The sequence below is a fragment of the Vigna unguiculata genome, chromosome 7 (assembly GCF_037176805.1).
Source record: "Vigna unguiculata cultivar grain cowpea cultivar isolate G323 ecotype 2 chromosome 7, ASM3717680v1, whole genome shotgun sequence".
Lineage (NCBI taxonomy): Eukaryota > Viridiplantae > Streptophyta > Magnoliopsida > Fabales > Fabaceae > Vigna > Vigna unguiculata.
Window position 1 is genome coordinate 25,967,423 of NC_140798.1, and position 26,733 is coordinate 25,994,155.

The 26,733-nt window shown below is 34.7% G+C and overlaps 2 protein-coding genes across 3 annotated transcripts; both read right to left on the bottom strand.

The window, feature by feature from the left end:
* Positions 1-128: 128 nt before the first annotated feature.
* LOC146884715 (uncharacterized) lies at positions 129-24,701 on the bottom strand. Of its 2 annotated transcripts, none has more exons than XM_085665170.1 (4): positions 24,470-24,701; positions 24,126-24,234; positions 23,107-23,247; positions 129-15,671 (listed from the first exon to the last, which is right to left on the bottom strand). In XM_085665170.1, exon 4 carries the CDS (start codon positions 3,585-3,587, stop codon positions 2,085-2,087), a length of 1,503 nt encoding a protein of 500 aa, XP_085521296.1. In that variant the 5' UTR covers positions 3,588-15,671; positions 23,107-23,247; positions 24,126-24,234; positions 24,470-24,701; the 3' UTR covers positions 129-2,084. The 2 variants fall into 2 exon arrangements, with proteins under 2 accessions (XP_085521296.1, XP_085521295.1); XM_085665169.1 differs by having other exon boundaries at positions 23,107-23,250.
* Positions 24,702-24,852: 151 nt separating this feature from the next.
* On the bottom strand, positions 24,853-26,270 carry LOC114191022 (uncharacterized). Its single transcript, XM_028080157.2, has 2 exons — positions 25,973-26,270; positions 24,853-25,887 (listed from the first exon to the last, which is right to left on the bottom strand). Exons 1-2 carry the CDS (start codon positions 26,150-26,152, stop codon positions 25,204-25,206), a joined length of 864 nt encoding a protein of 287 aa, XP_027935958.1. The 5' UTR covers positions 26,153-26,270; the 3' UTR covers positions 24,853-25,203.
* Positions 26,271-26,733: the final 463 nt, after the last annotated feature.

Sequence of the window (26,733 nt, forward strand, 5' to 3'; positions counted from 1 at the left end):
TATTGAACTTTAGAACACAGTATATGTTTCTAAATGAATTATATATATATATATATATATATATATATATATATATATAATCTTCTAAAGTCTAATATTAAGAATTCTGGGTTGGATGCTTCTATGATCAAGGGAGAGAAATGGGATGACAAGGTAAAGATATGTCTACTGATTTCAGGTTATATATGCATGCAGGTGGTCATCAATGATATTATATGAATTTAACTTGTCGTGCTCACGTCAACCGGGAAGCTATGAGTGTGGATACTATATCATGAGGCACATGCATAGAATCATATCCGCAAACATTGTTGACTCATGGGATACGGTAATATGTACAATTTATAAATCACATCTTAAGTATTTATCACTAAAAGATTGTTGACTCAACTATTCATTGTGTAGATTTTCAATGGCATGTCTCCAATGGATCAAGGAGTCTTGAAGGAAGTTCGTGAGCAGTGGGCTTCGTTTCTTTTAAATGTTTCTATAAGATGATGTTAGGTGTTTTATGACTTATATAGTAATTCGTTTTGGAGTAGTATTATATTTCATATAAACATTAGGGGTTAATTATGTTTTTGGTCCCTGAATTATTAAGCGATTTTGGTTTTAGTCCCTCTTCTAAAATTTGCTCTAAATAATCCCTATCCTTTCAAAACTCATGCGATTTGATGAAGGATTATCTTGTTCCTTTTTAAGATTATTGAATATGGTGTGAGTTGATTAAGAAAGCTAAGTGAAATCCCCACTGGACATTAAGATAGCAAGCTATCTAGATGTGAAGGTTCCTTTCACAAAGCTCAAGAGAAGAAGATGATGGATTGATTCAAAACAAAAAGGAAATGGAAAGCACATAAACCATAGAAAACCAAGAATAATTAAAGGAAGATGAAAACATAAAATGGAAATGAAAGAAATGGTAGAAATGTGAGAAGCACGCCACTACAAGGCTAGGCTAGAAGCCATGGCAACCTTGAAGATGAGTGGATGTGTGCCGCCACTTGCTATGCAAGATAAGGCTTAAAAGTATTCACTCCCAAGGGAGGAAACTCTCACAAATGGTTGAGACACAAGAGTGTTTTTACTTCAAAATGTTCAACCCTTTTACATGTCTAGGAGCACCCCTTATATAGAAGAGTTTAGGGGCCTCTAAGCAAATAAAAGATACCTAAGGATGTCTCTACAAAAACCTAACCCTAGCTTCTAGAAACTAGGTCAAATAAGGTTACAAAAAATGAGAGACAAAAGAGCTAACTATGGTGTGTGCAAGGCTAATTTCGTTCTAGCACAAAAGGAGACAAAGAATGTGTCTCATATGTCTCCAAAAAGTGACCAAAGTGTGCTAAAAACAAACGAGACCAAAGGTACATAGGTACATTTGCTTCGTGCCTTTTACTTTATGCTTTATGTCTTTGCTTTACTCTCTCCTCCACATCATTTGTGCTCCCCAATCACCATGGGTCACCTAGCATTGCTTTCTTACTCCTAATTAACCTACAAAGCAAATAAACATAGAGTAGCATGTTGGCTTAAGTCAAGTCAACTATAGTCAACAAGTGAAACCTAGTCAAAGGTCAACAAGTCAACTAAAGTTGATTCAACTAAGTCAACTTTGGGAATAAAAAATAACAAACACAAATGAAAGGGATGAAGGATTAGTGAACTTCCTTTCTAAACATGCTTAGTCTTCTTAAGCATATGCCTCCATCCTTGGTTGGGGTCAATCCTTCATCATCCTCCCCTCCTTGGAGAGAATTTGACCACAAATTCTTTAAGCCTTTGTTGATGGAGCTTGACTTGATTTGGGGGAGGATTTGCGCCTCCCTTTTTTGAGTTCTTGTTCCATCCTTTCTAAGGATATTACCCTTAACTTTGGTTATGCCATCTTTATTTTCTAGAGTACTCTTCCTCTCTTGCTTGTGCTTTGGGCCTTCCTTTTTGGCTTGAGAAGAGAAGGAAGACTGATGCACATCTTGCTTTGGAAGAATTTTTTTGTAGGCAACTAACACCTTAGTGAAAGCTTGCTCCTTTTCTTTTTCTTCTTTATCTTTTCTTATTATATTTCTATCCTTATTAACTTCTTAAGGTGATAGAGGTTGTAAAGTGATCTTTTTCCCATTTATGAAGAAAATGTATTGGTTGGTATGACCATCATGTAAAGTTTGTTTATCAAATTGCCATGGCCTACCTAGTAAGATATGTGTGACTTCCATGGGGACAACATCACATAACACCTCATCTTTGTAGCTTCCTATAGACAAGTTAATTAGGACTTGTTTATTGACATCTATTTCTCCCTCTTTATTTATCCAAACAAGCTTGTAGGGCTTAGCATGAGGAATGGTCTCTAAGCAAAGCTTTTCCACCAACCTTGTGCTAGCTACATTGGTACTACTTCCTCCATCAATAATTAGAGAGCAAACCCATTTGTTAATTTTGCATCTAGATTGAAAAATGTTTTCTCTTTGAGTTTGCTCAAGCTCACTTTGATCTTGACCTATCATGCGCCTTAATAACATAGGGTATTTCTCAAAAAATTTAGTTTTACTAGAGGAAGAAGATTCTTTTGAAAGAGAATGGGGAGATGAGTGTTCACTTTCAACATCATTACTCTTCTTTAAGATCATGGTCCTTTTGGTTGGGCAATTTAAAGCAATGTGATTATAACCCAAACATTTAAAACATTTAGTGGAACTTGATCTTTGAGAAGTGGAATGGTGAATGTGATCACTTGGTGACTTACTTTTACTTGGTGGTTCTTGATGAGAGTTAGAAGGAAATTTATCATGTTTCTTTTTATCATTTCCCTTCCATGAGTGACTAGAGTAGTGGTTGGGTGAGTAACTCTCCCTTCTTTTTCTTTTCAATTGAATTTCAATCCCAAGGGCAAGTGTGAAAAAATTTTCAAGAGTGGAGTCCTCATACAACTCTACTTGGTCTTTTATGTCTCTCCTAAGACCACTCACAAATCTTTTTATTTTCTCTTTGATAGTTTCTTTTATTTCAACCCTACGCATTTGAGACTCTAATTCTTTAAAGTACTCACTCACACTCATAGAACCTTGGTGGAGCCTTTGGAGCTTCAAAAGAAGTTCCTTCCTATAGGAGGGAGGAACAAATCTAGCGCGCATAAGAGTTTTAATGTCCATCCAAGAAGCCGCGGGTGGCCCTTGGTCATAATTCTTACAAACTTTATGCCACCAAGTATTGGCATACTCCAAAAATCCTAAAACTACTAGATCAACTTGTGCTTGATCCTTTACATGATTTTCAATGAAAATTTGATCAACTTTAGCTTCCCAATCAAGGAAGATTTTGGGATCACTGCCACCATAGAACTTAGGAATCTTTGGAGTTTGCTTCTCTTGTGATGGGTTGCGCCTAGAATGCCCTCTTTTCCTAGGATCTCTTTCTTTCTCCCTAGCTTCAAGCCTTTGAATGTGCTCTTGGATTCTTAGGTCACTTTGCTCCTTGTCTTTTCTCCATTGTTCAAAGGCCTCCTTCCTAGACAACTCCAAATCCAGAAGCAATCTCATCAATGTATTGTTTTTGTTTGGTGTAGGTGCATTTGATGAACTTGCCATGATTCCTACAACAAAAACACTCAAATCCGAGACAAAATAAAGGGATTAGAGGTTAGACAACATGAAACCGAGACCAAATCCAACCCAAGTGTTTAGATCACTCTCCCAAAGTAACAAGGCAAGGCTAGCACTCAAAATCCACCAAAGGAGTGAAGTAAACACTTTTAAAAACTTGTTCAAAACCTTTCAAATGCAATACAAGTGATTTGGCCACAACATCCCAAGAGTTTCAAGAAAAGAAAACTACTAAGACAAAACAAAGAACACCTAGTGACAAGCAAGAAAAGCACAAAAACAAGGAAAGCTAAACTCTAAAGAAAGAAAAGTTTGAGACAAAACTTTTAACAAGACTAAAACAAGAAAAGCACATTTTAAAGACTCTACGGAAAGCACTTGACAAGCATCTTCAAGTCTTAAATCATGCATACACCAAGAAAGATCATAACCAAGTTAAAGCATGGAACTAATTAGCCAATATCACCCAATTCTCAAGTATGAAAACTAGTAGCATAACACCTAGTGAAAAACACACTTTTAGTTCACCAAGGAGCAAGGTTGCTCTCGGTTTTTAGGCAAAAGTTGGTGCAAAATTTTCTTCTTTCACAACTAGTTCCATAAAATGGTGAGAAAGAGTTTTAGGTGGCTTGGACACTTAGTTCCTCAAGTTTTAGGCCAAAATCAATTTCATGGAGCTTACATCAAGCAAGACATAAAATGAAAGCAATATTCAAATACTTGGAAAAACAAGAATAAGAAAACTTCAAGTTAACATATGACATATGACTCAAGCAAAAGTTAAACACATTTAAAGACTCAACATGACATACACAAAGACACAAACATGTAGCTATCATGCATTTAAACTCATGGATTTGAGGCTCAAAGACTAAGCATCCAAAGACATGTTATCCAATCACATTTAAGAGCTTAAAGAGGTGCAAAAACCGTAGCCAAACTGCCACAAAAGAACCTGAAAACGCTGATTCACATATTCTTCACAGATCTGACCTTTGCTCACTACTTTGATCATAACTTTCTCCACAGAACTCCAAATGCATTGGTTCTTTTTTTTCTGGAAACTAGACTCAAAGAGCTTTCTTTTGACATCAAGAACGTAATTTTTGGATCACTGAGCAGGTGCGGTTTAATCTTTTAAAATCGTCAACAGTTTCTGCCAGCACTGTTTTTTGTGTGTAATGGAAGTGGATTCAAACCATACAAAGATAGCTACAACAAGACAATGTTAGCACATGAAAAACACCATATTCAAGATAACCTAGGCTCTAGATACCAAATGATGAAGGATTATCTTGTTCCTTTTTAAGATTATTGAATATGGTATGAGTTGATTAAGAAAGCTAAGTGAAATCCCCACTGGACATTAAGATAGCAAGCTATCTAGATGTGAAGGTTCCTTTCACAAAGCTCAAGAGAAGAAGATGATGGATTGATTCAAAACAAAAAGGAAATGGAAAGCACATAAACCATAGAAAACCAAGAATAATTAAAGGAAGATGAAAACATAAAATGGAAATGAAAGAAATGGTAGAAATGTGAGAAGCACGCCACTACAAGGCTAGGCTAGAAGCCATGGCAACCTTGAAGATGAGTGGATGTGTGCCGCCACTTGCTATGCAAGATAAGGCTTAAAAGTATTCACTCCCAAGGGAGGAAACTCTCACAAATGGTTGAGACACAAGAGTGTTTTTACTTCAAAATGTTCAACCCTTTTACATGTCTAGGAGCACCCCTTATATAGAAGAGTTTAGGGGCCTCTAAGCAAATAAAAGATACCTAAGGATGTCTCTACAAAAACCTAACCCTAGCTTCTAGAAACTAGATCAAATAAGGTTACAAAAAATGAGAGACAAAAGAGCTAACTATGGTGTGTGCAAGGCTAATTTCGTTCTAGCACAAAAGGAGACAAAGAATGTGTCTCATATGTCTCCAAAAAGTGACCAAAGTGTGCTAAAAACAAACGAGACCAAAGGTACATAGGTACATTTGCTTCGTGCCTTTTACTTTATGCTTTATGCCTTTGCTTTACTCTCTCCTCCACATCATTTGAGCTAGTACTTTTTCACATCCTATGATTTAGAATTTAATGTCATAAAGGCTTCCACTATCCGCATTTATTAATTATTTATTTATTTAATTAATTAAATTCCACGGGTCTTACAACCACTGATACACAACCTTCTGCATATTCATATCTTCGATCAAGAGACTACCTCAAAGGCCCTACCCAACCCTTACAAGGCAATCAGGTAAAGTTTAACCTTGAATCTGCATTCCTTTGCCACCACAAACAACAAACACATACCACAGAAGTGCAAACATAACAAGAAAAGGTATAGGAGACAAACTCAACCTATAACTTCCCTTTCTTTTACCAAAACCTTTAGAATTAAGAAAGGAAACTATCTCTGATATAGTCATGAGTGTGCACCCTCATCACTCTACCAAAATATTTTTTGTTCTTAATGCTTCCAGTTTCACCACTTTATGCAGTCCACAATCAATAATATGATTGATAGACTGTTCGTCCATTTCTACAAGGTTTGGCAACTGAAACACGACAAGTTCACTCCCCAAGGCCCGAAAATCATTTGAAAACCATAGCTCTAATACAAAATGTAACATCCTGGTCAGATATTACTAATTTAAAATAAAATAAATAAAATTGATAATGTATATGCATTAATTTAACCTGCCTTTTCCCAAAATGAGGAAAAATGAAAACCTTTATTAAATCTCTATTAATTTAAAATCCACAAAATTTAAATATCATTTATAAGTTCCAAGTCTGATAAAAGTAAATGTTTACAAAATATCCTAAATCCATAAATAATAAAAACTCATAAAAGTTTTTCCTAGGTAGCTCTCTCTCCGATGTTATGGTTCATTAGAACCACCTGCAACATCATCTACTCCCTTGTAACGGATTACACGATCATCGCTAAACACAAGCATATAGGGTGAGCTATCAAATTATATATACAATTCAAATATATATGCATATACTCATCAAAGGAACTCTATCCTTTGATTTCATACCACACAGCCACTACTATGTTATCCATGTTCTACGTCTTTAGATGATAACCTGAAGATACCATTTGCAGCCTCCACCTACACGCCACAACTTGTAGAAGACGTGCGGGAAACCTACTACGAACCACACTCTGTAACGCCTAGTAGAGTTCCCAATACAAACCATAGTTTATAATTTTCCTAAGACTACCAAACTCGTCGACTAATACCGAAGAGGGCAATTTTATTGGACTCATCCATATGAGCCACAACTCGCACACTCACACCAGAAACACTCATCAATCCGAGCGACAACTCAAGGAATGCTCGTGTTCATCCGCCATCCCGAGCCACAACGCAAGGGATTCCATTATGAGCCAAAACTCAAGGAATGTCATGTGTTTACCCTCTATCTCGAGCCACAACTCAAGGGATATCATTCCAATACACAATTGAAGGAATGTCACACCAAAGTTCATCCTTAAGGTATCACTCAAAGCCTCGTAGCCCACACACCTCCAAAGAAACCACTCACAAGTCGTGTAAAACTCTAAATCTCATTATGCACATGAAACTACTATTCCAAGCACACCATACAAATACTTGACCATGGACCCAGGATATACATGCTTCCATGAACCTGCCCGCTCATGGTTCTACCTCTACGAACCTTCCTGCTCGTAGTCCAACTCTACAGACATCCTCGCCCGTAGTCCAACACATGTGATCCAACAGCTACCAACCTCCCCGCTCGTAGCAGCCCTCAAGTGTGAGCATGGAACCTATGAACCTTCTTGCTCGTATCCTCACTTGAGAGCATCATATATGAACCTCCCCGCTCATATTATCACATGTTCACCACTAGTCATGAACCTACCCGTTCATGACACAGTCAAGCATCTCCTGGTCCAAGCCCAACATCACAAACACGCAAAACACAAGCCAACAAAACTCGTTGCTCTCTACGTTATCGCCTGCTCTACCTAAGCGCCGCCAGGGGCAAAATCACAGCGTAGACCGCTGGGCTAAACCTGGTTCCAAACCGCCTAGCAGGTATCACACGTCGTTGGGCGCTACGCACCTTTAGAGTTTGTTGTCTGACAGTAGTCGCCTAGCGGAACCACCCTTGTCGCCAAGCGCGACTCGATTCTAGTGGCCTCTATTTGGCCGCTATCGCCTAGCGACTCGCCCCGCACCACCAAGCGCCATACCAGTAGAGTTAAGGCTACTGATTTTTGGCACTTTGGACAGGTTCTCAATGAACCCAAACAATCCATAAACAATCCAAAACATCAACCACACTTATCCAGTCATATTAGCATGATTGAATAACAATTCAACAAATTAATATACCCAACGGGTTCACAATTGAGATCATACTATTACTCAATTATTAACAAAATTCCCCACATATCACATGCATCAATCCCTATATATTCATATATATTCCACCATTTAAATCCATGCTAGCATTCAATTTCAAGTTAGGAATAATACATGCTCATATCAAATATAAAGTAGTAGCACTCTAACAACTTAAGCACATGATTTTATGCACCAATGCGAATTAATATAGCACTTCACACCTCTTATGCAACAATTTCCTTTATATCGATACACATGCATTCACCAATAAACTCATTCTCAACATGTGACCAACCCAAAGGATCATTTAAATTCATGGAGACTCATAACAGGACCTAACCATGCTTCCAACTCATGCATTTTAAAGACCTCCAAACCAAATATCATGCGTATCATATATCTCCAACTACATACATCCAAATTTAATCACATTGTACAAACTAAAAAGCAACATGTTATGAACCCACTGTCAAAATTTCAGCTAAATAGGACGGTTAACGAACCATGAAATGTAGTTTTACGAAAACTGTGCATACTAGAAAAATAGGTGACACCCAATGCTCAAAAGTCAGGAACCTAGCGCCTAGCGATACAAAACCAGGGCTCAAAGGTTCATCCATCATGCATAAAACTACCCAAAACTTGTGCATGTTCAAACAAAACCACAAAGTCGTAGAAACGAACCAGTCCAATTCGTATTGCCTGATGGACCTTCATTTTCGTCCGACGATTTCTAGGCAAAACCCAGAAACTGAGTTCAAACATCATGTATCGCCTAGTGGACCTTCATCAACGCCAGGCAGTTTCTGAAAAAATTCCAGAAACACGAAAAATCCAGAAAATTGGTAAAATCAAAAGCCCACGTGCATTTCATACACCATACAATTATATAATATTAAAGATTAAGGAACGAAATACAACTCCCCTAACCTGGTACTCCTTGTACAAACTTGATGATTTTAGATTTCTTTCCTTGATCACAATACTCACCAAAAGCAACCTCCAAAAGACACTTTATCACCCTTAATTTTCCCCTTAACGATGCGTTAATTGTGGTTTATTGCAAGAAAACGAAAATGCATTGAAATGCATTTTAATTGCCATTAACAACCATTATGAGATGGTTTTCCAGCCCCTCCATCTACTCCTTAAGATAGCTAGGGTTTTCTAATCCCCCTCATTCATGCCAAAAATAATTTTAGCAAAAAAGAACCTTATTTCGCACAAGTCAAGGTTCGAACACACAACCACATCATTATCAAGTCAATGCACAACCATTTAACCAATTTATGTTTCATGACAATTCCTATACATCTAGGAATTTATAATCACTCATCATGATCAAGCATATTATTAAAAATAATAAACTATTAAAATAACATACAAATATAATACATAGGACTTGAACCCAAGTCCTCTCACATAACTAAGTACTCTCAACCACTTAAGCTAGTACCAATCAAAAACCCTAGCATTAAATGTCATAAAAGTTCCCACAACCCACATTTATTAAATAATTATTTTTTTAATTATTTAAATTTCTCGGGTCTTACAGGTACACGCTCGGATGGAAAGTTATTTGAGAACTATCTCAAAGGCACAAGCTTAGATAAAAAGTCATTCGAGGATTATCTCAAAGGCATAAGATCAAATGGAAGTTTGACTCTTGAGAGCTTAATACTCCAACTCGTCGATAAAGCTTTGATCAACTCAAAGTGACAATAATTTATAAATTGGCCTCAACCATGAAAATAACAAAATCATCAACGCATGAGAATGCTAAAAGATCAATATGCATAAAGAAACTCGAAAGTACGAATGATGCTCTTTAGCAAAATGTTGGTGAGGATTTCTATGAGGATATTTGTAAACTGAGGAAAACTCTAGTTAGGAAAGACAAGGCTTTCAAGTTTGTCCATTGTGACTCACCTCTTTCTTGGGAGTCTACTTAGTAAACTTTCAGCAGTATTTCTCTTTAGAAAAACTTGTATGCACCGCACAGCTGACAATTTGGGTGGTCTCGCTTACACCATTCTTCATTTAAAGCCCTTCCTCACAAGAAAATGGAGTCATCCACTACTAGAGCTCGACAAGACAACACTTTGTGTAGAACACAACGAAGAAAACCTCCAAGCTTATCTAGATCTCATTTACAAAGTCCGGAAAGAAACCCACATAAGAGAAGGAGTGGTAAAGCAGAAAGTTGCACGACAATACAACACTTGAGCAAAAGAACATAACTTTGAAAAAATGGAGAACGAAAAATCCCTCCAAACAGGAACAAACCAAGAAGCAATGGCTGAACTCCGTTCGAGTAGCGAAATCTCACATAAATTACTCTGAAGGATCCTAACAGCCTGAAATGCCGAAAATGGCCTGATCAAACCACAAAGGCTGAGAAGAATTTTGATCTTCAAGACGTTAAGATCAGTAGAATAGATTGTGGAAAGAGTCTCAGGCGTCAAAAAGAGATCACACTTCACCTCACCAGTGTGAAAAGGTAGCTAGGTCCCATCATCCTACAAGAGCAGAGCTTGAAGTCAATGACGGTAGGGATGTACTCTTCAGACGGGGCAGTCACCATGAGCATAATCACAACAACGAAGGAGTTATGCACAACCTCGCACCATGTGGGCCTATGCCAACCATAGTTCATGACCATGTGCAAGATGATCTAAGGATTGTCGTTATCTGAAGGGTGCAATATCCTAATCGACCAAGAAAGCAACTCGACATTTCAGTGCCTTAAGTAATAAGAGCATCTCAGCATTCTAGTAACCATGAGTAAACTTGATGTTCCAGTACTCGAGTAGAAAAGCAATTGGGCATTCTAGTGTCCGAACAAGACTAGATCATCGTTCCAGTACAAAAGTAGTTTCGTATTTCAACACCTAGGTACAAGAGCAGATAACAACCCAACTTTACAATACATGGATTCAAGAAAGAACTTTCCAGAAGAAAGACTCAGGTATTCTCTACTACAAAGTGAGATAACCATCCAAGAGCTTGGGTATTATGCAATTTTCTTTCATTTTAATTGAATTTTAGTAGTGTTTTAGGACTATTTTAGAGTGCCATATGTGGTGATAATTTTTTTATATTTATTTATTTAATTAGTATTATTTCTACAATATACTTATAAACATTTAGAGGTAAAATTATACATTGATATACAATTATATTTAAAATATTCACATTTATATATATATATATATATATATATATATATATATATATATATATATATATATATATTTACAATATTGTATGCATCTTATATCTACACTGTTTAGTACATATTATATTTCCTATACTAGAAGGGGAAAAAGTATTATTTATTTACAATTTTTCCCTCATATACTGGCTTTCAAACATGTGGAAGGAAGAGGTTATGGATAGGGTTCACTTGGACTGTTGGGAGTAAATAAAAGGTAACTCTGATTTGTCCTTCGATGACAATCGGAGCAGAGAGAAAAGTAATGGTAGAGTTTCTCGTTCCCTGAAATGTTACAGAATTATTCACTGCATTGGTTTGCAATGCATTTCCCGGAAAAACAGCCACAATGTTGACGAAGAAGGGATCAGGCATATTGGGAGCAGCCATCTATGATATAGTTACAAAATTTTGTTTTTCACGCACAATCATAAAATAGGGAAGTGAGACAAATATCACAAAAAACAAAACAGCATATCATAATAAATAAAAATGAAATGAAAGTTCTCCCAAATCCATAAAACTGGATTTTTATTATACTTTTATAAAGATATTGATTAATTTTGTAGTGACTAGTCAGGATAAATGAGCTCATGGCCAACAAAGTAACTCAAGAACATCTCATCTTGAGTAATACTAACTCGTTTAAATCCTCAAGGTCATACCTCCAACTATCAAATCTTTATTTATCATAAATTTTGATTCAATATTAAATCATATAATTATATAAACAAATACATAGGATCAATGTATAATTAAAATTAAATATAAATAAATAAAAAGGACCAGTACGTAACTGAAAATAAATATAAGTAAGTAAATGAGAATAAATATAAATTGAATAAATAACTGGAGATGAATATAAATAAATAAGTAGGAATGGGAATTAAATATAAATTAGAATGAGGTTAGGAACACCTCACTTAAGACAAATATAGAGATAAAAATAATCATAGTAAAAAGATAAAATGATAGATGTCTCCTTCCCTTACCTTAATTATTATGAAAATTATACCAAGATTGTACTAAAGCTTTGATGATATACTTTTTTTTTCTCTGTCGTACCTCCACCACCTATTTCTGAATAACCTTGATTCACCTCACCAACACTCTCTGTTTTTTTTCTTCCTTTATCACGTTTCACCACTTTCACACTTTCACCCATTTACCTCTCACCCCTATTTTTATGTCTTAATGTAATGATTACATGTAGTTTAGTTTTAACTAGATTTGTAAACATTATTCCCTTTTGATTGGCTTTTAACGCTTGGTTACTGATTTGTTTTTCTTCATTAAATGCTACATCAAAACAGATAAGGGTTGTTGTGCAACCTTATCACTCATTTTTTTTAATAACAGTACAAACTAATAATTATGCTAAAATTTAATATATATATATATATATATATATATATATATATATATATATATATATATATATATATAGAATGTTAATTCTTTATAATCAGTGAAAACTTTGAAAATTATTTTTATAATTAAAACAATTGGTGCCTATTATTAAACGTGTAGTATATTAATATATATACATATAGAATGTTAATTGGTGCCTAATACTGAATTCTCACCGGTCTCAAACCAACACAAAGGTGTTCTACATTTCCTTCCATATAATGCCTCATAGGGTGTCATACCTATGCTGGAATGGAAGCTATTGTTATAAGTGAACTCAATCAAGAGCAGGCATCGATCCCAACTATCAGAATTTTCTAATACACAAGCTCTCAGCAAATCTTCCAAAGATTGAATGGTTCTTTCAAATTGTCCATCAGTTTAAGGATGATAAGTCGAGCTAAGGTGAAGCTTGGTACCTAAGGCTTGATGTAAACTTCCCCAAAATTTTGAAGTAAATCTAGGGTCCCTATCAGATATAATACTTATTGGAACACCATGTAACCTGACAATTTCTTTTATGTACAATTCAGTCAATTTTTCCAATGAATACCTAATGTTAATGGGTAAGAAATGAGCAGATTTTGTTAACCTATCCACGATAACCCATATGGAATCAAATTTATGAATGGTTCGTGGGAGGCCAACTACAAAATCCATTGTTATACTATCCCACTTCCATTCAGGTATATCTAAAGATTGTAGCATTCCTACTGGCTTTTGGTGTTCTATTTTAGCTTTTTGACAAACTAGACATTTTGCTACATATTGTGCCATTTCCTTTTTCATTTTGGGCCACCAAAACATTTTCTTGAGATCTTGATACATTTTTGTTGTGCCCGGATGTATGCTTAATTTGCTTTTATATGCTTCTTCTAGTCTAAGATAGCTTCCAGTTTTAGTTTTCCTTATTGGTAAATTACTCCTTGCCCCATCAAAGACAATGCCAAACTCAAATGTGAGGAGGACCTTTCTTTGATTTATTTTACTGCTTTAATAGAATTGATTCATTAGTTAATATTTGTTTGTATTACTTTTCTTGTTTTAAAAGTTAGAATTAGATTTTAGGGTTTGTTTTGTGATTGATTTTTAACATTTTTGTTTTCTTTTTTATGTTCTTTTAAATGGTTGATTTGAGTAGCTACTTTTGCTTTTAAAGTCTTTTGCTATTTTGAGTCTCCTTAATTGATTTGAACTAACATTTTACCTTTGTTGCAGTTCTAACATAAGGTTTTTTTTTCTGAATTTGTATTCTTATACATTTTCAGTTCAAGTTTTATGTTGAAGATTTAACTTGATGATTTGGCTTATACTAATTATTAAGAAATGGACTTTAAGTCCAACTCAACCCTACAAAACTAGTTTATAAGGTGAAGTTTACATCCATATATATATTTTAAATTGGTTTTATCTCTAGTCGATATGAAACTTTCAATACATCCCTTTCACGTCGAAGTATATACATCTTGAGTGTAAGACTAGACATTAATAGATGATTTGACAGTGACCTGATAGCGGGTGACAATAAATTTAACCAACATCAAACTTAGCTAGGATTAGCAATAACTAATGGTTAGTAAGTCATGTAAAGTATGGCGACTTCTTTTTTTTAATTGAAATTTTGGAACTTTTGCAACATTCGACTTCCTCTTTCCAAGTTTAAATATGTATTTCTATTTTCTACATCTATTACTACTTAATTGAAATTTTGGAACTTTTGCAACATTCAACTTCCTCTTTTCAAGTTTAAATATGTATTTCTATTTTCTACATCTATAACGAATTTCAACTTTCTACAACCCACTTTATTGCGGGACGGGTTCTATTATCCAACCCGTTTTCAGAGTGGAGCCAAACCAACCCAATTCGTTTTGGACGGGCTAGTGACGAGTTAGGTCAAAACAGTTTGGATTAACCCATTTTTGCCACCCTTGCTTCCGGTCCAACTCCATCTATGGATTATTATTGACCTCAAATGTCTTTACAGTGATATGATGATGAAAGTAAGGATGATGATGGTCAAAATGATGATAATATTGAACAATAATTTACTATGTCAGTTGCATTGTCATCGTAGTCATCTACTGAACATGGAGGAAACCAAAGACCTTGAAGACAATAAAGAAAGTCATCACCCTCTGACACTAATTCACACAAATAAATTTGAATTTTCATTTCAATTATTTTACTATAATTACTTTTAATTTCCCTCAAGTTTTAACTACCATCACTACAATTTTTTCTTGATTTATTTAATTAATTTAATTAATTAATTTTAAACATCATATTAATTAAATAAAAAAGAAAAAATAAATTTCATTAAACATAAGAATAAAATTTAAAGAAAAACACTTTAAATAAAATTAAAAATCAATTTGACATAATAAAAGATATTTCAAACTAAAGTCTTCATAGGTATGATAACTTTAGTTAGAAGAAAAAAAAAACGTCAGGTCTCATATGAGTTTAACTATAACAAAAGAAAATATTAAACTGAAATCTTATGACGACTTAAAAAAAAAAAAAGGAAGATGTCGTCATACGTCATACAATTTTATCTTGACTCAACTAAAGTCGTACTAATAAGTACTATTTTACCTATTGAAGTAGTCATCAACTCCCATCCGACTTCATCTTATTTCATAATATTAAAAAAATTTAACCCATTTAAGTAAATATAAAAGTAAATTGACCCTTTTTTTTAAATTAACAGAGAATGTGAGCCTTCTTTTTTTCAAGTGTGTGATGCACTCATGTAGGTACCATTCTAACACTTCATTGTTTCTTTTAAGTTGATTAACTTGATTTGCAATTTGAATGATATAGGCCATTCTTGATTGTAGCCACTTAACCAAAACAAAACCCACCTTATACAAATTTCCTGGCAGTCGACTTTTTAGCCTTTTGACCATTTCTTTTTATTGATTTTACCTCCAGCCTTTTACTAGTAAAACTGTAAAAAATACCTTGTCTTAGAATTGTGAGGCAATTTAATCAGTGTTATAACAGTAAGATAACAACGGCTCGAATCGGTCACAAATAGTGCCTATATGTAATCTGACCTGCAAAAAAAATCCACACATTACTTGATCATTTACCATCGGATACACCCCTTCAAAAAATACCCACAAATTTTTTAAAATCCGTAAATACTCATGGATATCCGCATACCCACGAATATATATATATATATATATATATATATATATATATATATATATATGTTTTATAAATTTTATAAATAAAATTATAAAAAAAGAAAATTAAATATAAATTAAATTTTAATGTTACTTGAATTTAACCTAATAAAAACTATTTTTATTTTTATTTTTTTTGGATAATAAGTACCCACGTGTACGGATAATATAATACCTGCATCCAACCCATTTATAGACGAGTATTATAATATCTATTATCCACAAATAATAAATATCCGTAAGTACTAACTATCCACCACAAATTTTATCTTTGAATACTCAAGGACGCGAACGCGAATATTTTTGTCATCCCTATATAGGAGATTGTAAAGCTCAAGTGTCAGATGGTTGTGTTTAGTTGATATAAAATGAAAGATTCATGAGTCGTGAGAGCTACAAAGGGAAAAATTAATCAAAAGTTCAAATATTTGCTATTATAACCTCCTTTTCTAGTTGTTTCAGAGAAACCAAGATCGAGGTTAACCTTTCACAACAAGTAGCATTAAAGCAAGAAGCACATGAGTAACAACCAAGTGAAAACATCTACCAAAAATGTTTAATGTATGCTTATTTGGATAAAGAGAAGAGATTTCTTGTGATTATTGCCATCAATCTATTGGATAAGCAAGAAAGTGACTTGCTAAAAGTGTTTCATTGAAAGAACAAGAAAGCCATTGATTGGTTCGTAAATGACATTTCATGGATTAGTCAATTGTTTTGACGCACAAAATCTTACTAGAAGATGATTTGAAACTAGTGAGCCCAACATTCCTGAACGTGGTGAAGGAGGAGGTGACCAAGTTACTAAAAGCTGAGGTCATTTATCACATCGAAAAGCCAATAGGTTTTTACTATGCAAGTAGTGTCAAAGAAACCAAGAATTATTATGGTGCAAAGTGTTGAATATAGTGAAAACTAATCTCGTGTAGAAAATACACATAGGATAAATATCTATAATAAAGAAAATATGGCATAAATTAGTACATATAAATGATATGTATCAAATTTGTTACAAATATAATCAATTATAAATCTTTGTAAAAATTTAGTAAAAATATTTGTTAATTGATCAGTTGAATTAACAAATTAAATCTTGATGGCTTAGATACAATCTTTTATTGAATGAAATGACAGTTAATCTTAATATGTTTAGTCCTCTCATGAAAAAAATGATTAGAACTAATATAAAAAGCGACATGATTCTCATGTATAAATGTCATTTGAGTAACATCTCTAAATTGCAACTCATTAAACAATTGTTTAAGCCAAACATGTTCACGTATAATTGAGGTCAAAGCTTTATATTTTATTTATGCACTAAATCTTGCCACAAAGCTTTACTTCTTACTCTTCTAAAAGATCAAATTATCACTAATCGAGACATAATATTTTGAAAGTAGATATTTTATCAAAAGGAGATTCTATCTGATTAACATCGAATAACAAAACAACTTTTGTATTGTTATTGGAGCCATATAACAAGCATTTTCCAAGAGATTCTTTAATATATGAATGACTACATTCCAATGATCTTCACATGAAAAATTAAGGAATTGACTCACCACACTGACTGTAAAAAAAGTGTTAGGACAAATAACAATAAGATAATTCATTTTTTCAACTAATCTTTTTTTTATAATGCTCAGAAGCTTAAAAAGGTTTCACTGATTTGGTAGAAGTCTATTATTGGATATGTCAACAAATTTAGAATTCACCAACCTAGTTTGCACCAAAATATTCAATGCATACTTCCTTTGAGATATAACAATATTATTATTAGATTGTGCTTACCCACCATCAAAGAAATATTTGGGTTTGCCAAAATATTTGGTCCAAAAATGGTAACAAAGATATATATTATCAAGACATAGCCAACACTTGAGTAATAATAAAATACTGAGCAATTTGTCTTACTACGAATCATACCAAATTGTTGAACAACATTACTAAATTTTTCAAACTAGACCCTATGATACTGTTTTAGTCCAAATTGTCACACAACCTCATTAAATAAAACTAAGTTTTTCTCCTTTACTAATGTAGTATATAGGTCAACCTAGGTTGGTCCAATGAACATTATCATGTAAGTTCATTGATTGAAATTTATATTTTTGTGGGAAGTTTTAAAAGCATAAAAGATAGATAATAAAACTAACTCATTCAAAATGCATAGCACTAAAAAGAGATTAAATCAGTAATTATACAGAACTGACCAATGCAATGCTAATCAAGGAAGATAAACGATAACAATTAAAACACAATAATTGGCCTAGCTAGTGTGACTCATGGCAAAATGAAAAGTTCAAAAACACTTAAAAACAACACTAGCTAGAGCTTTGTGATTATAATTCAAGAAAACTAAATGACTTAAACACAACATCACACTGAGCTAACATCTGAAAAATAGCAGTCTACTAGACCAATTGGAAAAATAACATAAGTGAGTAAAACTAATAAAACATTAAACAAACATATGGAGTCAATGAGAGTTGTAACATGTATTCAAATGGAGCGTAGAAGCATTAACTAAAAATTAAAATTGATAAAAATGTAAAGTAACATTGGACTAAGAAGGACTCAACACAAATAAGTCTTAATCTATACAACAAGAAAAATGCAAGTCTTAATCTATGCAACAAGAAAAATGCAAAGGGGGTTAAAATATAAATTCAGAATTGGAGTGAGAAAAAAAGAATGCAAGTTGAATGCAATCATTCTAAGCACAAATACCAACTTGGCTAAAGGATCCATCCAGGTTTTTTAGTCACATAATCTTAAACCCAAATGCAATTGAACAAAGAACTAAAATAAAACATAAAATCCTGCTTACAATGAAAAGTTGTACCACCATAATCCAAACTAAAACTTGTATCAATCTTTTTTGCTACAATATATCTAACAAGAGAAAGGATGACAATTTGGTTTCAACAAAGGTGGTCAATAAGTGAAGAGTCTCCATAGACTATACAAAGCTCAACCAAGCCACTCCATAAACTATAGGAAGCTCAACCAAACCACTAAAAAGCACCATTTTCCTCTACTATTCATTGATCAAGTCATAGAAAAGCTTAAATAGGCAAGTTGAAAGCGAATGCAAAGCATTTTGTCAGGGATGACCTATATCTTTGTAAGTTATACAATGATAAAGTGATAAGAAGGTGTGTTTCTCAGGCTGAGTTTAAAGCCATTATAAACCATTGTCATGATACAACAATTGGAGGTCATTTTGGGCCTTGTAGCACTACAAAAAGGGTCCTAAACAGCGAATTCTATTGGCCAACTCTCTTCAAAAATGCATACAAGTTTGTCAAAGCATGTAAGAAATGCCAGAAGGCAAAAGATAATATTACAAAGAGAAATGAAAGGCCTCAACAACCAATAATTGTCTATGAAGTATTTAATGTGTGGGACATAGATTTTATAGGACCATTTCCCTGCTAGTATCTCTTATGTTTTACTTGTCATGGATTATGTTTCTAGAGGGTAGAAGCCAAAGTAACCGAGACTAAATACTCTAAGGTTGTTGCAAATTACCTTAAGACTAACATTTTTTTGCCAATTTTAAGTGTCAAAAGCAATCATCAGTGATTAAAAAAGTCATTTTTCCAATAGGGTGATAACGGCACAGCTCCTGGGATGACTCATAAAACCTCCACATCCTATCACCCTTAAAGTAGTGGGCAAGCTGGGATCTTCAACAGGAAAGTGAAAAATCTACTATAAAAATTGGTGCAACTACCAAAAGAATTGGAGCCAACTATTGGATAAAGTCTTGTGGGCACAAAGGACACCTTATATAGGACACCCTCAACATGTTACCATTCAAGACAGTATTTGGGAAAACATATTATCTCTTAGTGGAGATTAAGCATAAAGCCTACTGGATTGTAAAGAGGTGTAATCTTATGTAGAAAGAAGTTAGGAAAGAAAGAAAGCTTCAACCACAAGAATTGGAAGAAATTCAGTTGCAAGTATATGAGAACTTCAAGCTCTACAAAAAGGTGAAAAATTACCATGACAAAAGGACTTTAAAGGATTTTTATGAAGGCAAGAAAGTGTTATTGTTCAATTCTAAGCTCAAACTTATGAATGGTAAGCTTCGATCTAAATGGGATGGATGATAGTCCTTATGTTATAATTAATTTTTCTCTCATGGTGCAGTTGAAGTTTTTTATAAAGCTACCAACGACGCATTCAAGATTAATGGCCAACAACTCAGTATTTCATGACAACTAACAAAGGCCAAAGGAGAGCATTAAGGAGCTCAGTCTTATGAGCCAAGTCTTATGAGCCAGTCTTACGAGCCAATAATTAAGAAGGAACAATTCCTCTGAGCAACATTCCAAGTTTCTTTATTCTCACACACATTGAGAACAATCTTGGACTCAAATAGTGGACTCAAATAAGGGCTTCTATTATCATTTCATGATTTTTTGTTTTTTGTTTAGGATTAGGAATTGTCACCTTTATTGTTTTGAGTTATTGATTTTTTGCAATTATTTGCTTTGTCCAAGGATGTATGTTTTAATATATTTGTCTTTGTTTTCCTAATCATGTTTGTTAGTGTTGTGATTAAGTCTTGTTTAGTCTTCATTGTTCACTGAATTGAAAAAGATGTTTTATAGTGTGAATACATCCTTAATTAGAGCTTTTAAGCCTGTCTCACATGTTCATGTTAGATTTGATATTTGCTAACCTTAATGAGCTTTGAGTCGAATTTCTTTCTTGTGTAATTTACTCATGCTTGTAATGTGATCTAGAACTTGATTGAACTCTTTTTAACGCTACTTGTTTGATTACACTCATGAAAGAATCTAGGCCATTTTTATGAATTAGCCACTTAACAAAGAAAGGCAATATCACACTCAAAAAGGAAGATAGGATAACATCTTCAAAATTAGAGGTTGGAAGAGATTTCGTGGGAGGGAAGATAAGTTACTTCCTCAAATGAAGTCAAACTCCCCTAAAAGGGCTCCAATGTTGCCAAATTCTCCCAGAAGGATGATGAGTCCTCAACCCCTATCAAAGATAGAGGAAAGTACTTAGAAAAAATAAACCTATTTAAGAGAAAAGTTTCTTCACCTTCCTTTTTTTACTTAGTTTAGTTTTAAATAAAATTTATAATTCATGTTTGTGTTTTGTAAGTTTGCAAGTGACATACTCTTTTAAGATTGTCACCTTTCTAAAAAAATATAGATCAAGAAAGAATCTAGCCCAAAGGAGTGTTCTTACCACATCCCTATTTTTTCTAAGAAAACCCTCTTAAGTGGAAAAGAAGAACAACCTGAAAGATCTTGGTGCAGAACCACTCACCTAGAGAATACACCTTTTTCATGATTTTGTAATGAACAGATCATATTCTCCCTCTTTCTCATCATTAGAATTTTGTAGAATATACTTTTTGTATTAGCTAAATTACTCTTCTCCTTTTGCCCTGCTAGGAGACCTTTTCCATTGTCTATTTAATTAATATTGAATTTAAAATACACCTTTGTATTCTTTGTGAGTTTTGTTCTTATGATTAGTCTTATCTTGAACCTTGATTTAAGAGACAACATCTACCATATATTGGGTAGCCTAGTAATCCAAATGGTATGTGTCTTTCCATCTCATTTCCCCTTTTATTCTCTCCATCTTTTGCTTGTTTCTTCATTCAAGTTTCTTATGTTTCAAGCTTTCGAACCATTAGCCTAGTAACCCAAATGGTATGTTTCAAGCTTTCGTACCATTTATGTTGTTTGTAATTATCTTGTCTCACTTCAATTAAATCTTCAATCTCAATTTTTGAACTCCTTTAAAATACATCTTCACTTTTAAATAACTTTTTAATTATCTTAATATTTGATATCTTCTTAAAATTTTCTTAATAAAAATTAATACAAACACTTTGCACTCACTAAAATTATAAGATAAACTTACATCAAGAATGAGTTAGGAATTATCCAAATCAAATGTCCTAAAGAAGATATCCACACACGCACATCTTCGTAATATTTAGTAAGTAGCTACAAAATCAACAATAAAGCATGTATCTAACTCATTGATAGCCTTTCACACTTATATCAACGATCAAAATCATTTACACAATGATAAAGGTGTTACAATAACTCTAAAAAAGTCGGTGCAATCGAAGAAGACTTATTGATAAGCACATTAAGATAGCACCCCAAAAGCTAGCAACTAAGGAGAGAATCAAACAATTAGTTTTTTCACACAACCCTCGTCTTTTCTCTCTTTCTCATCTTCTATCTATTTTTTTCCTCTCTGCTCTTAGGTGAGGGTTATAAAATATTTTAGAGTTTCTTGTTAATTTTGAGATTTTTTAAGATATCCAAGAAATTCATGTTATATCCTAAAGAATTCTTGTTAATGTAATGAATATATACACCTTAGAAAGTTTATTTTATTTGTATTGTGCGTGTTTAATTTACATCAAAGTAATCTAAAATTGGTTAGAATTAATTTTCTAACACAAAATCAGTATATGTTTAATTTCCAAAATCAGTATATGTTTAATTTCCAAAAGGTAAACCAAAAAACACTTTTATCAACGTTTACAATAGATCCAACTTCAAGAGATTGACAGAAACAAAAATTCAAGGGAGTGTTTCCTGTGATGAGAAGCTTGGCCCATCATGACGAGGAAGAAATGAGGAAGAGCTTGGCCATCATGACGAGGAAGAAATGAGGAAGAGGAGACTGACATAATGGCACCGACCATCAAGGTCTCAAATCGAAGCGTCCACCATATGGTGAGACTGGCATGGAGTCAGCAGAAGACCTTTTATTCTACCTTAAGGACAAAGTGGATCTTAAGGACAAGGTGGATCTTTAGGGGAAGGGTCAATAGGGAGCTAAGACCTCCTATTAGGAGAGTATATAGTAAGAGAAATAAGAAGGACTCGGCATGGGGCTACTGTATAATTGTAACAGAAATAGTTAACAACTACCACCATTCAGCAAATGATTAGCTAGGTGTAACAGCATTCACTTAATGATTAGCTAGGTGGGTATTATAACAAAAGGACTGAGTTTAAGGTGTACGGAGGAAAATTAATCATTGTCATGGAGTGCAGGTCTGTCAAAAACCTGTGGTTTAGTTACAAGCATTCAATGAAGAATTCTTCTTTCTTAATTCCCTTGCAGTTACAAAACGATTCAGTAATACCAGGCAGATATATGCGGGACTACATTGGCACCGAAAAATTTCACCAGATTCAAAAACAAGCATTTCACTTGCTAAAATTTTATAGTGTAAGAAAATGTGAAGCTTGAAGGAATTTAGCAGTAATAGACTTACACAACAATTGATGAGAGGCGAGGAAAATGAGAGACGAAGAATCGTTCTGCACAGTTGTTGGGAGGTAGACATCGAGACCATGAATTGCCTCAAGCTGCACCATTTTTTGTTTAAAAAAAGTAGTTCATTCAGAGATTCATGCTGCTGCAATGCAAGATGAAACAAGTCTCAGGTTGGAATTGTATGGAATTGTAGAACCAAAAACCACCAAACAAAACAAAAAACGGAGAGATAATCAAGCAAGAACAGACAAATTGCAATTTAGAAAGATTTGCAAATCAAAGAGGAGAGCGAGTTAGGAATTGTCCAAATCAGATGTCCCCCACAAAAAATATCCACACACGCACATCTTCATAATATTTAGTAAGCCACCACCAAATCAACGATAAAGCATGTACCTAACTCATTGATAGTCTTGCATACCAATAGCTACAATCAAAATCATTTAGACAACGATTAAGGTGTTACAATAGCTCTACAAAAGTCAGGCAATCGAAGAACTATTGATAAGTACCCAAGCACTTAGGAAAGTCACCCCCAAAAGCAAGCAACTAAGGGGAGAGTCAAACAATTAAATTCTCCACCACCGAGTATCCCATACTACTCGGTAAGTTCCTATCAGACAATTACTAATATAAGATCCCTTACCAGAATCTTCCTCTCCATCCAAACTCATTCATTCCATTGACACTAACACCTCAACCACAAATTTTCACCTTTTCCACAAAACTCCATACAATTATCAGGAAACATCAAACCTGACATTTCCTGAGGATCGCTAACGCAGTCTTTCCAACACCAAGTAACATGGTTAAAAGGGATTAATTGTGCAAGTGATATGCAACGGTTAGGAGTAAGATAATTGCATACAGACAGAGAGAAGAACCGGTAAACAAAAGCCAATATCCCCATGAAATCATGAGTAATCCAAAATTAAGTTCATCCTGCTTCAACCAAACAAATGAATATTCCCTTGTCTTCAACATCCATTAAAGAAAGGAACAAAATTTTGAACAAACCTCTAAGTCACAACAACAGTTGCCTATTTTGCTGGCTTTGACACCATCAGTTTTGAGAAGTTTCATCACCTCCAATTGTTACAAACTCTTCAAGTAACTCCTCTATTTACTGAAACAGAGAAAGATGTACATGAAATTGCGCCGCATGATACCTAATAAAGTACAAGCATATATAATTAACAAATTCCTTTGCATCTCATATACATATGCTTGAGGGTAGTTTTGCTCCCCTTTTCGCATAAAAGACAGTTCGAACAAATTACTTTGCATAACTTCCCACCTAAGGCAAGCAATCATACCAAAGCAGTAAAAATAAGAAACTAGATATGACAATATTTCCTCACCAATTTTGTCATTCAACTAAGTAGCTACTGTTTCACACAAAATTCAAAGGTAAAAATACTAGTATTTCACACCCGCAAGAAAGTCACTGTCTCCCAATTCTATTGTATCATATAGTTTCATACCAAAGCAATAGGATTATAACATTATACCCATAAAAACAAAGATTAATTTTGTATTCTGCGAAACAAATTTATAATTAACCAAACTCAAACTATTCAATAGTATGTGAAAATTAAAAGAACAGGAAACAAGTAAATTCGAAGAAGAAATTGAGATGCAAACAAATGCATTCAATCAATCACAAATCTATTCACACAGCCATGCCTATCTAGCAGACATATGAACTCATGAGAGAAATTTCAATGACATTGAAGATGCAGTATTTCATCCAAAGAAACATGTAACTACAAATCCATTGCGATGTGAAAGGGTGCTTATACTACATTGATCCATCAAAGATACTGTAATGGAGAGAAACTTCACTCTAAGATACATTTATGATTAACTCATTTAGCTAGAGAGCAGAGCTAGAAGCTTTATATCTAATCCTAGATCGAACCTGAAAAGGATTCAAACTAAAAAATTAAAAAAAAAAAAAAAAAAAAAAAACAACAAAGGTTTCATAAAATCGATTTCATATGTTATAGGAACATCTGTAACCCCAACTACACCACCAAAAAGACAATAAACTTCACAACACTAACCCTAAACAACCCTATCCACCACCACCTCTTCACTTCCTACCCCCTCTTTTGGTAGCAGCCTTTTTTGCCGGAGACTTTACACTCTTGGGCTTCACACTCTTCACTGGAGCTTTCTTCGCAGCTGCTGCCACTTTCTTCGGCGCAGGCTTAGCGGCAGGGGCTTTCTTTCCTGGTGAAGTCCTAGTAGAAGTCCTGGCAGCCTTCACAGGCTTAGCCTTGGGCTTTGCAACAGGCTTAGCAGCTTTGGGCTTGGCTGCAGCTGGCTTGGGCTTAGCAGCTGGTTTAGTGACCTTTGGCTTAGCAGCGGCAGCCTTAGGCTTGGGTGCAGCCTTGGGCTTGGCAGCAGGTTTGGCCTTGGCTGGAGCCTTGGCCTTAGGCTTGGCAGCAGGCTTTGCCTTAGCAGGTGCCTTTGACTTGGCAGTCTTGGCATCCTTGGCCTTGGCTGCAGGCTTGGGTTTAGGCTTAGGCTTGGGCTTAGCAGGTGCTGGCTTCTTCTTGGCAGGGGAAGAAGGGGCAGGTCTGGTAGGTGGAAGCTTGAAGGAGCCTTTGACTTTGACCAACTTTCCGGCAGCAACAAGCTTCTTCAAGTGGTAGAGAAGAAGCTTCTTGAAGTTTGAGGGAAGCTGTTTGTGCTTCTCCTCAATGAACTTCGAAATAGCATATTGACTGGAACCAGTTTTCTCCTTCAACGAGGTAATTGCATCCTTGATCATCTGTTGCACAAGCAAAACTGGGATCAGATCCAATTAAACAACAAATTGCAAGAGGAAAAGGAGAGAACAGTAATTCAGATCATACCTCTTCATATGAAGGATGAGTTGGAGGATTACGAGGTCTAGAAACCTTCTTAGGTTTGGGTTCCTTGGTCTTCTTGGCCTTGGTTTCAGATTTGGGCTCCTCCTTCTCCTCCGGTGGAGACTCGGTGGCAGCAGGCTCTGGTGCAGGTTCCACAACCACGGTGGGTTCTTCCGTTGCCATGGGAAAGACTGGGTTTAAGGCTGAACTACGAGGAAGGATTGGGATCTGTGTGAGAACGTTGAAATGGAGAATGCAGTGGTAATCAGAATTTCTGTGCGAAAGAAGAGAGAATTTTGATAGTTTAAATAGTCAAGTGTGTGAGAGACTATATCCAAATACTTATTTGTGATTGGTCCACAGGACCCTCACACGGATTGAGGCCTTGTCTTGGTTTGAATGTCAACCCTTGGATAGGAGTGTAATCAACGGCTGCTCAATGTGGAGGCTAGTTAGAATGTTTTGGGTGCTATAGCTTGCTTTTGGTGTGTGTTTCTAAGCTTGATTCATTTGAGAATTACTCCGTCTGTAGTAAATGAAAATGAGTGAATTTTTTTCAGTCTTGTAGATTATTTTATGGCCTTTCCGATGATGGGTGTAGCGTGTTGAATAGATAAGTGATTTGGGAGAAATTTTGTTTTGAAGGTGCAATGGTCATGAGTGAGCTTTCTTGTGATGTTATCAAGGTTTTTCCCTAATTGAGAGGAATGCTTTGGCCGGGGATGAGATCAATTCACTCTATGTGAAAATAGGTTAACACAGGA

What these genes read in the sequence shown, in the direction of transcription:
- LOC114191022 (XM_028080157.2), bottom strand. Translation starts at nt 26,152, where the DNA reads ATGGCAACGGAAGAACCCACCGTGGTTGTGGAACCTGCACCAGAGCCT. An exon ending in CTCATCCTTCATATGAAGAG is followed by an intron (nt 25,888 to 25,972) that starts GTATGATCTGAA and finishes CTTGTGCAACAG; the next exon opens with ATGATCAAGGATGCAATTAC.
- LOC146884715 (XM_085665170.1), bottom strand. Translation starts at nt 3,587, where the DNA reads ATGGCAAGTTCATCAAATGCACCTACACCAAACAAAAACAATACATTG.